Here is a 17,081-nt window from a genome sequence, read left to right on the forward strand (position 1 = left end):
TTCTTTTCTCCTGTCCTTTGCCTGTAGTTGTTACGTGTTTTATTTATACATATACCATAAACCCTAGAATATATTTTTTATTTTTTAACCATCCTTTTTAAAAAGATTCATAAAATGAGGAAATATAATTTTTAATATATTCCCACATAATTACCATTTTTAGCACTCTTCATTCCTTTCTGTAGATTGTGTTAAATCTGGTATCATTTTCTTTCCTGTTGAAAAGTTTATCATTTCATTTGTAGGATTGCCACCAATTCTTTCAGCTTCTCTTTTGTGAAACAAGCTTTTATTTCATTCTCATTTTTGAAAGATATTTTTGCTGGTTAAAAAATTTAAAGTTGTTGATTGTTTTTGCCACACCTCCCCACCTTTGGAGGGGAGGATTCCAATTACATGTATGTTAGAGCACTTGGTGTTTTCCCACACCTCACTGAAACTCCGGTTTTGTGTTTGTTTTTGTTTCTCTTTTCAATCCTTTTTCTCCCTGCTTTAAGTAGTTCCTATTGCTATGTTCTGAATTTCACTAATTTTTTCTTTTATGGTGTCTAAACTACTATTAATCCTGTCCAGTAAATTTTTTATTTCAGATAGTGTGTTTTTCATCTCTGGATGGTCCATTTGTGTTCCTTTGTGTATGTTCTATTTCTCTCTGCATTTTATTCATGGTTTCCATTAAATATACTTTATAATAGTTCCCCAGTATTTTAATGTCATTGTCTGCTATTTCCATTATTTTGTCATTGTTTTATCTTATCTTATTGTTTTATCTTATGTTCACATTCTTCTGCTATTGCCATCATTAGTCATTCTTGATTGGTTGCAGGGCAGAGTGAATTTTAAGTTCCTGAATGTCTGTTCTTGAAGGGATTTAATGTGACCAACAATTAAGTTAATTGCTCTTCAGTTAGATTCTTTTGTGCTTTATTTTGTTTGTTTTTAGCTTTGGGGAGCAGGTCTGAAGTAGCCTTTGCTTTAGGGACAGGTTAACCCTATCACTAAAGCATATCCCTTTGGGAGTCTCTACTGAATATCCTGGGTAAGCATCTGGGGCTCTCCACTCCTTCTGGTTGGAACTTGAATACATCCCAGCCCTGAGTGTGCTCTGGGGACAGTCCAGCTCACAGCTTCTGCTCATTCTTTGGCCTTGTGGAGTTTTCTCCTTCACATGCACTATGGTAGGGTTCTCCTGAGCCTCAAGTTTACCCCTATACAGATTTCTGGATTTCTTTTCTTCATAGCTTCATCCTCTTCAGAGCTCTGCCCCTCAACTTACAGCTGCCTCAGTCTCCTTGAACTCCAGTCTGTTTTCTCAACTCAGCTAGAGGACTGTGCTCTGCTTTGGACTCCCCTCCTACTCCTTAGACTGGGATGTACCTCCAGGCAGAATGTTAGGCTGATATTGGTGTCACCTCATATGTTTCCTTTCTTCAGATGTCTTGGTCTTACCATGTTTGTTTCCATTGTCTGAAAACTTGTTTTGTATATTTTGTCTAGTTTTTTGGTTGTTTACAGTGGGATAGCAAATCTCACTACTCCATGTGGTCAGAATTAGAATCTGTGTTCTCATTTTAGTAATCAAATCATCACTTAGTGTTCACTAAGTACCAGCATGGTCTTTTAGTAGGAATTCAGAAATAGCTAACTTTTTCTTAAAGCTACTGTATTATGACAGAAGCTCTAAAAAATTTGTTTAAGAAGGAATGAGTGAAGTAAATACCCTTTATTAATATATATTCATTCATACTTTGTTTTTATTCTTTGATTTGGAAGTCCATTCACAAAAGATAATAAAATCCCTGCTTTCACAAAGCAGGGATTTATAATATACTTATGAATAGAGTAATATATTTAGTTCTATTTATTGGAATAAAATTTGCCTTTATACATCAGTGTATAGCATAATGATTCCTATTTGAGTGCTACATTAATTTAACCTGTTAACTCATAACTCTTCACAATTGCTTTTATATACCTTTTGTGTGTTTATATCATGCATTTCATATTTTTAGATTTCTCATGTATAAGCAAGGGTGTGTTAGAATGTTAATGTTTAGATTTAATGTTCATACCTTCAGGATTAGTAAATGTTTGTCTCGTAAATGTTTCACATTAAAGTTAGGTTGGAAAGTATTTAATCCTTTTGCAAATATGCCTCATTACTCATCTTCAAATAATATTTATTCATAAAAGTAAACATTTCCTTGATGAAATAAATCAAATATATTTTCTTATACATGATTCTAGCTACATATTTATTCTGTTTCAGTAGGCAACTTTCCATGTTAGACATTAATTTTTCATCGTACTGCTGCTGCTACAATGAATTACTTGTCCTGAACAGAGTTCTATATGAAAGTGATGCTTTTTTCCATCCATTATGAAAAAGATCTTTTGGTGTATTTGTTAATTTTCATAAGTAGATTTAATGTCTTTTCACTTTTATTAATATTAGAAAGTGTATCTTGTGATACAACTTAAGAATTGTAAACCATGTAAGATATTCAAAAATGTAAAAGGCCAACTTTTATCCTAAATCTTTCCGGGTCTGAGGTGATTCTTTCCAGTCCTTCAATTAAAGGTGTTGCTTTATAATAATGTCCTTGTAATTGCAAAGACTGAATATGCATGTAAGCCAAGAAAAAAATGCATGTAAGTGAAACCATTAAACTATATTGTCATTAAACTATATTTTGAGTATTAGCCATTTATATTAAGGTTAACTTTTAAAGAACAAGAAGCTGACATTTGTTTATATTTGTGTTGTGAGGGAGATTGATGATGGTTGTGGTGATAGTGAATTGGGAATAATTTGATTTTTGCTTCAAAGGAGATACAGATAATCTTCATCGCTTGGTAGCAAGAAAGTGCTGATTAATTTTATGCATGTTTGCTTAATGGGCTCTTACCTATGCTGGCTAGCCATTTATGCCCAAAGTTGGTCCACTAGGTAGCTAACTACACTCCATAGATGGTAGGATTCATATATTGTTCACTACTTTGATAAAGTAAGGAGAAAGACCTCCTAGGGAAATGAAACTGTCAGTACTGTATTTCCTCACATAATTGTGTTATTGTGTTGACTAATATATATATAGATAGCGAGTAATTAATGTCTACTAAATTTTCTGTGTGTGTGTTTGGGTGAGGTTTTTTTTGAAAGATGTTTGAAAAAGTCATTTGAGAGGTTGGGAAGATAAGGAAATCCGTCTTACACAATTAATATAAAATGTCTTCAGAGAATGGAGAAAACAGGAGAGAAGATGGTAAACAAAATAGAGAACTTTAATATTTTCAAACGAAATGTTTCACATAGGATGCAAAATGTTGGCACACCATAAAAATATGGATGTTTAAACAAATGTAGCTTGTGCTCAGTTTATAGTGATGGAAATAATACTGAAATATTCAATTATAAAAAAAGGTATTAAGCTCATTTGAGGTTGATAATTATGGTATTTATAGTGATGCTGATCTGCCAGTGGTCTCTGTTGCTAGTATGTAGGCATAGGGAGAGAGGATAGTTGGGCTTATATATGAGTGTGCTTTTGCCAGAGGAATGTAATAGAAAGATTCAGGGATAGGAGATAGGACAATAAAGTTCAAGAAAAATCTATCATAAAATCAAAGCTGGTTGCAGAGGGAAGTTAAAGGAGAAAAGACTGGTTGTAATGAAGAAGTAGGGCAACACCAGTGAACTGGAAGCCTGTTGTAACAAGCGGAGTTTAAAATTGGAAGAAAAGGAATCATGCTTAGAGTGAGTGCTTGATATACTGATATTGACACTACAGCAGTTTGAGATGGTAATTTAGTTATGGGGTGACTGCCATGTAAAGGAGAGTATATACAGTTATTGGAGATCATTGTTGATAAGAATTGAGAACACAGCACTGTATGCATAAGAAATAGATTTGCTTTTTCATCACAGAAAATTCAGAATTACAATTGCTAAGTAAAATAAGGATTTATTCCCTCATTTAAAGGAAAGTCTGATGTTGGCAGTACCCAGTGCCAGTGTGCCAATTCCATGAAGTCATCAGGGACTCAAGCTCTTTCTAATTTCAAGTCTACAAACTAGCACGATTACCAAGGTCGCCTTGTGGTCCAAGATATCTGCTAGAGTTTCAGTCATCCCATTTCTATTCTTGGCAGCGGGAGGAGAAAGGGGAAGGAGTTAGAAAGGTCTTTCCCCTGCTGTCATTCCCCCTTTTAAGGTCCAGAAGTCTCTCCCAACAATTTCTGGTTATATGATATTTGTCTTAGGTAATAACATGGCCATATTTTACTTTGAGGAATACTGGGAAATATACTGTTTTGGCTAGCTACATTACAACTCCCTAATAATGTGTAGGGATCTAGTTTGTAAAGAACACGGGGAGAAAGGATGCAGGTAGACAGCTAGCAGTCTTTGCCAGAAGTATTGATTATCCATGTGAACAGCGAAATTTTCAAGATGGTGGAAAGACAAGGAAAGACCCTGAGGTCCATGGGCAATTACAAGCATAACAATCCAATGGAAGAGAGTGGATGAGCCCTAGACCAGCGTATTTAGAAAACATTGAGAGAATAGTGTAATAGTGGGATGCAAAGAGAAAACCAATCATACCTGCCAATTCTCTTTTTCAATTCTCTTAACACACTAGAAGGAATGTAAGAGAATTAAAACTCATTACTTGAGAGGACTGCAAATAAAATTATTTCTTCAAGTGACATTCAGGTTTTAATTAAGACAAAGAGGAAGAAGGAATCTGAGGAGAGATAGGGGATTTTGCTGATCCTGAAACAGTAGTTCCAGGGAATATGGTAGAAGGAACAGGGCTGTGTGGAGAAAATACAGTTTACAGTTGAGAAGAGTAAGGATGCAGTGAGCAGTGATTCTTAACCTTTTGCCCATCTACCCACGAGTTAAAAATAATTAAACACAAATCTCCAATATTATATAATTATTTATAAATAACTTTTCTGTATTGATGTACTAATATATGTATTATAAAAATACTATGTGTTATAAAAGATATGTAAAAATAGGAACTTATAAAGAATGAGATAGATGTATCAATAGAAATGCTGATATCTTCTTCCCCACACTCCTGCCAATCCCTGGGATCTTGTAGGTCTCAAAGGCTGCAGCCTCAGTATAGCTTAGGGTGGGGACTATTAGGGGAAATAGGAGCAACCTAGCACAGAATTGATCCCTACACTCAACTAAAAGCCTTCCCCTTAAAAATAAGAGCAAGAACACTTAAAATTCTTCAGAAAAAAAATTGTAATACTGTAAGACATAGTAAGATTAAATTTGGAGGAAGAAAAAGCATATTATCAGTTCTAGGTATTATCATGTGAGATGACATTTAATCTGTGATCTCAGTGAAATCAAATAGCCAAGACATATAAAAAGCAAAAACATATTAAGGAACCACAAATCATTAGAGAAAGAAAGGATTATTTATTGAGTGTATTTGAGACAGATGCCAGTAACTGAGGTGGAGGCATGTTATTAAAAGTTAAATTCAAAAAGGAATTTAACTGGAAAAATCATAACTGAATATCCAGTTTCTTAGAGATAAAAGAGCTTTCCAAGCTTAGAATTGATTGGGGGGAAAATCGCTTTGGGTACATAAATATTTTAAGCTTCTGTGTTTTAAAACAATATTCAAAAATTGGAAGATGGCACAATATTTGCAGCCAATATGTTTATTTTCCAAAGAGCTCATGTGCTGCACTTTTAATTAAAAAAAAAAAATGCAACAAAAATGCTGAAAGACCAGAACAATTCACAGAGAGGAGGTGTTGGGGAGTTCAAGTCACAATTATAACAACAAAAGCTGACTAAAACAGGTACAGAGCTTGAACAGCTCAAGAGATATGACTGGTTTGAAGAGGAGAGGGTGTTCATCCATGCTTTAAAAGGTGTGGAGTGGGGAGAGGTGATTAGAACCTGGTACTCAAATGGGTAAACCACCTGGACATGTTGTTAAATATGACTGGTTAAAAGAAAGAGAAAAAGGCAAAATTTAGTCACACTTGTGATTAAAGCAATGGATAATAAGTGCTTTTTTTGCTTCTCAGAATTTTTTTTTTGTCACAGTGATATCCAGTGCTGGTTACTGTGCAGTGAAAATGAAAGCATCATGCTTTTTACACTTACTGTAAGTCAGTGTAAATCTATACAGTACTTTTAGAACTCCATTTTTTTCCTCTCATTAATACCTAGATGGATCAAACCCTTAAATTTGATATAGAAATAAATGCGTTAATTAATTAAGCTTAAAGCTCTATAACATGAGATAGCTCTAAAAGCCTAAGCCTTCAAAAGTAGTTCCCTCAGATACAGCTATTGAAATTAAAAATAAATGCAGAATATATAACTGTATTGTTTGTATATTAATACATCTTTAAAGAAGATATGATTGGGTTGACATAATTGAATTGGAAATCCTGAGAGTAGCTAACATACCAAGCCATGTTCTAAAGCTGCAGTAAATAAAGCAATGATAGACCAGTAGACTAACAAATAACAAAGCAAGATAGACAATATAAAGAATTAGGCCCTTTTATCCCATGAAAACTTAATATATGCTAATGAATGATAAAAGTGGCATTTAAATCAGTGGGGCAGAATGCGCTATTCTTTCATTCATGTATTTATCTAGTCAGAAAATGTTTATCGAAGGCCAGGCACTATCCCAGATGCCAGGGATACATCAAACCGAGTAGACTATAATCACCATTTTCATGGAGCTTAAGTTGGAGTTGTAGTAGAGTCAGAGGATAAAAAAATTGAAGATGATTACCTGCTGAGGAGAAAATAAAGCAGGGAAGGGGGGTAGTGTTCACAAGATTCCATTTGGTGGGGGAAACATGATCTTCCTCCTTTCTACTGTATAAAGAACCGCCACACGGCAATTTGTTAAAAAGCAAACAACCCAACAGAAAATTTGGCAGATTTTTTCCTTTTATTTTGATAGCTATTGCTAATTCATAAAGGAGGATATAGAGCTATCCAGTAAATCTCTAATACCTTTGAATAGTGAAAATGCAAAATCAAACAGTGAGATAACACAGTTCTGAGATTGATAAGTTTAATATCAATTTTTAATTTAATATCAATTTTTTGTGAGTTTAGGAAAAATGGGTGCTTGGATGTGTTATAGATATAACTGCATAGTGGTAATTCGTTTTGGAAGACAGTTTTAAGAGTAGCTCTTAAAGTGAGAAAGGTACTACATATACTATGAGCCAGCAATTCTCATTCTTGGTATCTCCCTCAGGGAACTCTTGAATGTGTGCTCAAGAAGGTCTGGTAGCGCAACATGGTTTGTAATGATGAAAATCTGAGAACTACCCAAATGTGCTTTAGTTTGTTGTGGCCATAGTGTGGAGCACTGTAGTGCTCCGCAGATCTCCTGAGCATATTGTTGAATGTAAGAGGTAAATTATAGGCAGTATGTGTACATACCAGTGGTAACAACAATTACTGCCAAACTTTACAGCTCTTATCACTGGGAAAGCTATTTAGGATTGTGGTAGCAGAAAGGTATTTAGCTTCAGCCTTATCTCTGATATTTCTATTTTTTTAAAGAGATGGTATACTTATTTTTATTTGTATATATAAAAATCACCAAAAAAATTCTCCCTGTTAGCTTCAGCTCGAGTGGCATTTCCCATTGTCCCAGCCCATATTGTGTATTTTATCAGTATTACTTATCAAGTAATTGGCAAGTGCTCTTACTTGGCAAGTGCTCTTGTACACTTGGTTGTTTTTCTGAATGCCCTCACTTACCTATTAAATTGCAGGTCCCTTTGACAGCTTAGGACCTAGTCCTTTTATTTTTTAAACATAATGCCAAAAGAGAAGGCCTTACTTCATAAAAACTTATCATCATCATTCATCTTGCATTCTTTGGATAATATTTTTGTGTTCTTTATATTTGTGGATAAGAGCCATAGTAAATCAAAGTTTTATTTTATTTCTAAATTCACTTAAAATTTGAATTATTAACTAGACAAAACATATTTTAAACATTCAGTCCTGGAAATTGTTCAAATCGTATTTTTCTTTGTAGGTCGTTTGTATGCGATGCAAACGGGAATGAAGATTGATAGTAAAACTCCTGAATGTCGTAAATTTTTATCAAAGCTAATGGATCAGTTAGAAGCTGTAAGTTGAACACTGAAAATTTATTTTCTGATTAATGTTTAAAATGCCGTTTTATTTCATTTGTGTGTGTGTGGTTATTTTAGTTCTTCCTGTTGGCAGCGATCAGCAATGTCATAGCTGAAGAAAAATGAGACACATTTTTTTTTTCATTTACATCATACTGCTCAGGGAGTTGTAAGTAGGTATAAGTCGGTTTCAATATCTTTACATATACATTATGTCTTGTTCCAGGTTATTGTAGATGACCTTTGAGTCATTCTTTCGTAAGTGACAAACCCTTTCTAACCTTCCTTCATGCAGTCACACCGATGATTGATTTGGGAATTCTTAAATGGCTCTTGTAATAATGAAATCGGGGACTTCCTTGGTGTTCCAGTGGTTAAGACTTCGCACTTGCACTGCAGGGGGTGCGTGTTCGATCCCTGGTTGGGGAACTGCGATCCCACATGCTGTGAGGCACGGGCAAAAAAAAAAAAAAAAAAAAAAAAAAAGAAACGGGCTATTTATTTAGTGAAAAGGACCATGAAGGAAGTTGCCTATTGTTTCTTCCTCCTACTCTTGGTCCCCTAACAAGGTACTCTTTTGGTCTAGGCATTTTCCTGTGCTAGCAGAAATGTGGTAGGTGACCAATAAGTCATCTTGAACTGTGATAGAACTTCACAGGTTATGTAGAAGCACGAATCCAGGGAAAATTGAAGGATTTGATTGGGTGTCAGTGCATCAGGAAGGCATTATTAAACCATAGTAACCTTACTTAGTAAGCAGGGCTCCACCCTGTGCCTCCCATGCCCAGCCATTTCATTTTCTTTTTTAACAGTGTCAAGGTTTACTTCTCATTAATGCATCTCCTCCAAGGCAGTTATATTCATAGCTGTGGCTTACTTTTTATTTGCTTATTTAGTTATGTGACCTGCTCAAGAGAATTAGAAACCTAAATATTTATTTGATCAGTTGCATTATTTTGTTTAGAGAAACAAAATTCAGACATATTAAAAATCAATACACTTATACCAGTCAGCCCAGAACTTTTTTTAAATGTTGAAAGTTACTCAGATCAAAGCCTACTTGTATTAAGCAGCCATGGGCAATAGTGTTCTCTCTAACTTTGTATGCGTGCCTGGCCTTCTGACCCAGAATCCTGTCATCTGCTACTATTAACCATCCAAGGTAGCCTGGTGGCACCACTGATGACAACTCAGCTGCCCTTGGAGCCTGTCTGGCCTTCTACTTCTTATACTGCTTCTGTGGATGCAGGAAGAATTTGAGTACTCTTCTTTTGGAGGGTGGGGTTAGGAAGTGGGAGGAAGAATGTGTCTGACTTGTAGCAATACATTTGTACAATACCGTCTCTTACAGACATTTTATATAGAATATATCTCTTTATTAATTTTACAGCTTAACAATAATAGCTAAAATAACAATAGCTTATGGATAAGACAAAACTCAAACAGTTCTTTATAATATGCAAAATGTAAAATCACATTTATAAAGAGACTTACCAGGAATTTATTATTATCTACATTAAATAACAAGTTCATTCCATGGTGAGAACATATCTGCTTGTGCTGTAATGTTTATATTTATAATTGGAACACTTCAAGTATATTATGTCTTTGCTGCCAGATATTTTTTGCTGAAGGTGAGATGAAATGACATGCTCCCACTAAAATTTTCTAGAAATAAATTGCCTCTACAATTAAATCATTTCACAGTGTGGATACAGTAAACCGGTGTTATATGTGGGACTTTTTTTCTGTTTTTGTTCAGGATAAGCATGCCCAGATGTCCTTAAATTCCAGTATTCAAACTCTTCTGGGCCTTAATTATGAGAATATGTACTTTGCTGATTTTATGAAAAATCCTCTTGCTTTTTCTAAATTTAATTTGTTATTTTATAGTGTTCTTTGAAAAAAGCAATTTTTAAACAGTAGTGTGGTACTCAGATCTAATATTCCAGGAGGTCATTTTACTCCAGTATGACAGTCTGAGTAAAATGTAGGAATTTAGTTTGTTGTTTTTAAAATACTTTAAATTATTGTATGTGTAGGAAAGGGATGTACTGACTGGAAATTTACATGGTTGTAAATTGTGTTGATTTGAGGTATATATTTGTCTAAATTTTTAAAACTTCCGTAATCCTATTCTAAATTTGTTTTCTTATACCTTACTTAGAATTAGATCTCTAATGCAATGTGCTCTGAGAGATACTTTTTTAGGATATAATGATCCTTCTCATTGTATTTTTCTATATTTGATAGAAGAAATTGAAATAGGAATAAATTAAAGATTTAAATTATGTATGGTTAGGAAAGAATTTCTTAATCCCATTTTTAGGATACTTGTTAGTACATTTGAAATATTTGTCTGATACTTTACATAGTTGGATGTTTTTTATTCTTGATTATTTTGATATTTAGAGCTAAATTATACTTTCACGTTATCATGAGTGTCTTTCTTCAAAATTTTGTGAACGTTGGATTTGATTATTGGGAATTCTTATACTTAAGTATATACTTCTGTGAGCCCAGAATCATAAGTTCTGTATCTCATTTTATTTTAGCTTAAGAAACAGTTGGGTGATAATGAAGCTGTTACTCAAGAAATAGTTGGTTCTGCCCATTTGGAGAATTATGCTTTGAAAATGTTTTTGTATGCAGATAATGAAGATCGTGCTGGGCGATTTCACAAGTAAGTAAAGATAGATAAAATTAAAATTATAAGTTTAGTTACTGTATAACCAGAATTTATCCAATTTTCTCTTGACTACTCTCAGACTACCTGGTTAACGATTTAGATTTTTTTTTTGAATCTCAGAATGAGTTTGGGTTACAAGAGTGATCCTGGCTTCTTAGAGAAAATGGCTAAACGAAGAGTACCCAGGGCAGATTCATTTTCTTAGTAAATATACCCTAACTAGCCATTTAGTAAGATCTGTGTTGATTTTAGCCAAAAACAGCTACTGATTTTAAAAATTCCCACCCCTACCGATTCAACTGATTTGTCATTATTATAATAAGACTTAAATACAAAGAAATACACATGGCTTGATATGGATTCAGATAGTACTGTCATTACATTTTCTAAAATCAAACACATACTATGAAACCTTGTAGCATATTCACCTGTTATATGTGTTGTAACTTGCTCCTAATAACAGATTACAGAAGGAGCTCCATTATGTTCTTGAAATCTGATTTTATTTAAAACATTAATTTCAGAGTGCTTTTATAAACATTCGAAGTTTTTGTCTTGTAGCTACAAGACTAATTCTTACATTTTTCATTTGAATTATATGAACTTGTCTTTTCTCTTCCAGAAACATGATCAAGTCCTTCTATACTGCAAGTCTTTTAATAGATGTCATAACAGTGTTTGGAGAACTCACTGATGAAGTGAGTGTACATTCTTTATTGTCTTATTAGCTGGAGATCAGTTTTGTTGATTTTATTAGTTTTATTATTGCATTGTTTATTTACAGCAGCATGTCCATCAGAAATGTAGTATAAGCAAAATGTGTAATTTTAAATTGTCTACTAGCCACATTTTAAAAAGTGAAAACAAAAGATGGAATTATTTTTAACGATAAATGTTATTTTTTGTAGTAAGTTCTTTAAGTCCAGCATGTATTTTATACTTTAGTGAGTACATAGCTACTGTATTGGTCTCTGAACCCCAGGTTCAGAGTTTGATTTTATTAAGTGTTTAAATATTACTGATCCTGGATGCTGTTAAATTTCTGTACTGTTATTTGGTAAACATTACTGGAGGCAGAGACTTTTTAGTACTGTTTTTTTCCTATTTTGTTTCTAGCCAGAAATATTATTGTTAAAGATTTGTCTCTATTGTAAAATACATATAGGACTTGATACTTTACAAGATACTTCCTATCCATTTTATCAGTTTGTTTCTTATAACCACTCTAAGATAAGTAGAGCACATATTCATTTTATATATGAGCAGACTGAGGCTAAGTGACAAACTTGTTGCTGTGAGTTCAGTGTTGTTTTCACTCTAGCAGGCTTTACCATTGACGTGGAAATTTTGTTTTCTGAGAGGGGAGATATTAATCTAGAAAGAGAACAAAAGAGAGAGAGAGAGGAAGGAAGGGAGGGAGGGAAGGAGGGAGGGAGGAAGGGAGGAGAAAAGAGAATTACAAATGAGACTGATAGAGGCGTGTCATATTAGTGATTTGAGATCTATGAAGAACATTGCTTTCTATGAAATGATTTTTTCAAAATGGTGAGCAGCTCAGTGTATCATTCCAAACAAAACAAAGTACAATCTGTCTATGAGATATTTTACATGTTCGTAAAACAGTACATCAAAACTATGCAATAAATGCTTTGTTTATATGTAAAATGTAGTTAAGCTCGAGACCTGATGATCATAAGCTGAGTTTTTGAGTTGGCAGAGATGTGCAGGACATGTCAAAGTTGTGCCGAATGAGGGACACTTTTTATTGTGTGTGACTGTCCCTTTTCTTTCAAAACATCAAGCATCCTGTCTCTTGCCCACACAGCATTCTCCAGTCAGATGACTAGAAACCACCAACAGATATTTCCAAACACCCGCGAGGGTATGGGGCAATCAATGCCCATTGAGAGCCACTGCTGTTAACTTTTCTTGAAATAGAGAAACATAAGAGAAAACTGAGGCCTGAAGTGTGAAAACCACAAATGCTTCTCACTTTTTTGCATTTTAGAGGCCCTGTGGATCCACTGTTTAGCTCCCTTTCTACTCCTGTCTCCTGTTCCTACTGATCTGGATTTTTTTCCTGTTTTACTAGTATGGGGCTTTATACTAAACAGGGCATACAGAGGACATAGAGGTGATTTAAGCATGACGTTATGGAAAGCTGTAGATAGGTAGTAGGGTTCTGGCAAGTACCAGGTGGCTGAAGGAGAGTAATGAGACCAGATTAGAAAAGTAAGTCATAAGCCAGATCAGACAGATGATGAAAGGCCTGGCGTCTTCAATTAGGGGATTTATATTTATTATATTTATTGAATAAAGAATTATACTTTGGGGTGCTTGGTATGATAAGACTCTATAGAATGAACTGGGGTAGGAAAGAACTACAAGTCATTTGGCAAAAGAACTAGTTAGTGATTACTGTGGAACTTCGTACAAAGTGGGTTGTCGTTGACCTGAGGGAAAATAATATGTTTAGACTTAAATTTTAAAGTGTGAGGTGCAGGTATAGCATACAAAAATAAATCACCACAAGACTCTTGGAAATAAAAAGACAAGAAATATGCAAAATACAGATGAAAATTCAAGTTAGGAGATTAGACAAACCCTCAGGTAAGAAGATAGTTTTGAAAGAGAGAGAAGATGGTCAGGTAAACATCCTGATAAACACCTGTATTTAAAAGGCTAGAGGAAGAAGTGAAGAAAGAAACACAATTAGAGAAGTGGATAGAAATGTAAGATATCAGGAGAGAAGGTCATGATAAAGCACAGTAACAGATCAGTTTGCCAGATACTTCTGAGATGGCTTTTCTTGCCTCTCCTACTTCTTACTTAGAGGAGCTGCTTTTGCCCACGTATCTCAGAAGCAAGCACACAGTTCTTTGAAGTTATAACTGCTAACAGTGGGGAACCCAGATAAAAGGTAAAGTAATAGATACAGGAAAAAGAACAAAATGTCCAGAAGTCTTAAGTGAGTAATGTAGGTTTTGTTTTGTTTTTGTTTTTGTTTTACTTAAGGGACACATAAATACCTCCACACATAATTAGCGTGTAATTCATCTGCATTTCAGAAGGAAAAAAAAATCTAAGTTTACATATAGGCATCCTTAACAAAGAACAGCTTTCTTAGTTATTTGAATATAGTAGCTAAGGCAAGGACTCTTAATGGGGCAAATGAGAGGGCTTCAAAAGGAGTTGGGGGAGAGAGGCTTAGATACTAAAGACTACATGTAGCCCAAGAGTGAAAGGGACATTTTTCCAAAATATTTACACTCTTTTCTTTCCCTGTCTAACCACCCAACCTGCTACCTAAGTTTTTCTGCCTTGCATTGGCATTAAAGTAGGAAATAGCATCTGTGTTGGTGGTTAAAGGATCCAGAGAGCAGGAGGGGTCTGAAATGGTATGGAAAAAAGAAATTAGGCATTGTAAGGCCAGCATGGAAAGGACGTCCCTATAATTATTTGATTGGGCTGAGGTTTATTCTTTGGGCCTTTATGTAAATCCTGCATTTTAAATTAGAAAATGTATGTACACACATTTAGTGTGTAATTATATGTGGGTGTTCTTCACTAACTTACATATGCTTGTTATAACATGCAAAGTTTATACATCCAGTGAAAGTTGTATATATCAAAAGTTATGGGCTTCCCTGGTGGCACAATGGTTGAGAGTCCGCCTACCGATGCAGGGGACACGGGTTCGTGCCCCGGTCCGGGAAGATCCCACAAGCCGCAGAGTGGCTGAGCCCGTGAGCCATGGCCGCTGAGCCTGCGCGTCCGGAGCCTGTGCTCCGCAACGGGAGAGGCCACAACAGTGAGAGGCCCGCGTACCGCAAAAAAGAAAAAAAAAAGTTTTAATTTGTTTGGCATACAGTACTGACATTTCTCATATCCATTATTATACAGTGATCTTATCCTTATATGACTAGTGAACTGGTTTTTGGCCATGAACTAAGGTTGACTAAATAAAGGCAGCCGACAAGGAAAGTGAAATACTGGCAAGACTATTCATACACCAATAACATAATCCCCCAGCCAGCCAGTTTGATCAGCCTAGTTTCAAATTCTATTTTCCCTTACTTTTAATGTTGGTTTTTGTTCCATCATTTTCCATTTCTAGAAGTGGCATATTCATCATTATCACTGAGATACAGGTTTTTCAAAATAATGATTTAAAATGTCATAACTTTAAATAATGCTCCACTTGAGTGGAATAGGGAGGAATACACTCTAGCTGTGACTTTCGCAGCTCCTACCAAAACAGATAAGCAGAGCATCATCGGCATCAACCCTCTCTGGTAGGTCCTTATTGTTGTCTGAGGAAATCTAAGGCTTGTATTTATTTACTTGTGATTTAAGCACTCTATGCCTAAAATAAGACACAAACTAGCAGAACATTTCTTATTTCACAATAACTATTAAAAATATGATATGTTTTAAAAGCTGAGTATAACTGGTTACTCAAAGCATTGTAACTCATTCCCCCCTTTCCACTTTCACTTTAGTTTCATCCTATACTTTGAAAACACTAGCAGAGACAAAGACAGGAAACAGAAAGGTGGGAAAAGAATAAGTTTAAGGATTTCAGGTAGGCAGATTTTGTTTTTAATATATACTCCTGTAGGTATATTTCAGGAATTGCTGTTTCTTATTTGTTCATTTATAAAGGAAATGTGGTGGTGTTATTACCTGCATAATATCCCATAGCTTTTTAATAAAGCTGGAACTTTCTTCAAAGAGAGTTGTTTCCCTTGCTTCTCAAAGAATGCTGTTTGAGAAACATTAAAGTCTCCAATAACAGAAAATGAGGAAGGGAAAGGCATTATAATTATCATGTAGTTTTTATTTGTGCATTTTAAAATTATATTTTAATTTTATCATCTTTATAATCAAGATAATGGGGTTTTTTTAATTATATTTTTTAAAGTTTAAAAAATGGTATGGTTTTTTCCTGTCAGTTCTGAAAATTTATTTTAAAAAATAGCAACAGTGGTTGTCAGAGCCAAGCCTAAACTCCAAACCAAGAGGTCATTTTACCTCTCAGGACTTGGTTTTTCTTCTGTAAAATGGGAAGCCTGGTCAAGCAGATCTCTGAGGCCCTTTGCAGCTCTACCAGTCTATGATTATATGTTCCAAGCATGCAAGAAGAGATAGGAAAAAGAGAATAAAACGCAAAGATGAAAAAGCAGACAAAAAAAGAAAAGGAGAGAAGCAAAAATAGTTTTAGATTAGAAGCTCCAAAAGGAGGGATGGAAAATTACCCATTTAAGTTATATAAATGATAATGAAAAGTAGAGCCACCAGAAATTATGACAGCAAAGAACTAATTTCTAGTAGGAAGGAAGGAGAAGAAACATGACATGGCAATGTAGGGGTTGTCAATGTAGGGAGGGAGCAAGACGAACATCTGGGGCCTTCTTATGGCATTTGTACGTAAAGATGTTGAGTCTTCTAATTAAATTCCTTTTATTTAATATTCCAGCCTTTTTTTTTAAAGGTCATTGGTTCACAAGCTACACTACTGCAGTTTACCTGATTAATTTTCCTATTTTAGGCTCTTTTACCCTGGAACCTTTTCTCCTCTGTCATTGTTTTATTGAAGAACCTAACAGGGACTTTTCCTTTCCTGGCATTGCAAGTCCAGACTCCTTCCTATGCTACTCCTTACCAGTCCCATTGTGTGTTTGTCAGACCATTCTGCTTACCTCCCGCGCTCAGCTTTCACCGTTGTAAACGTTGGTTTTTTAGCCTGCTTTGTCTAAGTCTCATCTTCTCTTCGAGTCGTAGCTCCATTATTCTAGCCCTTATATGCATTTCTCCATTCTCTAAACTCATTTAGGATCTTAACTTTTTGAATGTTACACTATAAATGTGTTGACTTAAGATTTTTGGTTTTTTTAAATTATTTTTTTGGCTGCGTTGGGTCTTTGTTGCTGCACACAGGCTTTCTGTAGTTGCGGCGAGCGGGGGCTACTCGTCATTGGTGCGCGTGGGCTTCTCATTGCATTGGCTTCTCTTGTTGTGGAACATGGGCTCTAGGCACGCAGGCTTCAGTAGTTGCGGCGCATGGGCTCAGTAGTTGCGGTGCACATGCTCTAGGGCGCAGGCTCAGTAGTTGTGGCACACGGACTTAGTTGCTCCACGCCATGTGGGATCTTCCCAGACCAGGGATGGAACCTGTGTCTCCTTCATTGGCAGGCAGATTCTTTTTTTTTTTTTTTTTTTTTTT

The 17,081-nt window shown here is 35.2% G+C and overlaps 1 protein-coding gene across 2 annotated transcripts in view; it reads left to right on the plus strand.

Annotated features, from left to right (window-relative positions):
* Positions 1 to 17,081, plus strand: part of VTA1 (vesicle trafficking 1) — a 65,827-nt gene that overhangs the window by 9,985 nt on the left and 38,761 nt on the right. Inside the window, exons 2-4 of one of the 2 annotated variants that reach the window (XM_007450304.1) lie at positions 8,067 to 8,161; positions 10,722 to 10,849; positions 11,478 to 11,553. In XM_007450304.1, the coding sequence (XP_007450366.1) occupies positions 8,067 to 8,161; positions 10,722 to 10,849; positions 11,478 to 11,553 (299 nt within the window). The remainder of the gene's footprint in view (positions 1 to 8,066; positions 8,162 to 10,721; positions 10,850 to 11,477; positions 11,554 to 17,081) is intronic. The other variant, XM_007450305.1, reaches the window with a different exon arrangement.

The sequence above is a fragment of the Lipotes vexillifer genome, unplaced genomic scaffold (genome assembly GCF_000442215.2).
Source record: "Lipotes vexillifer unplaced genomic scaffold, Lipotes_vexillifer_v1.1 scaffold112, whole genome shotgun sequence".
Classification (NCBI taxonomy): domain Eukaryota; kingdom Metazoa; phylum Chordata; class Mammalia; order Artiodactyla; family Lipotidae; genus Lipotes; species Lipotes vexillifer.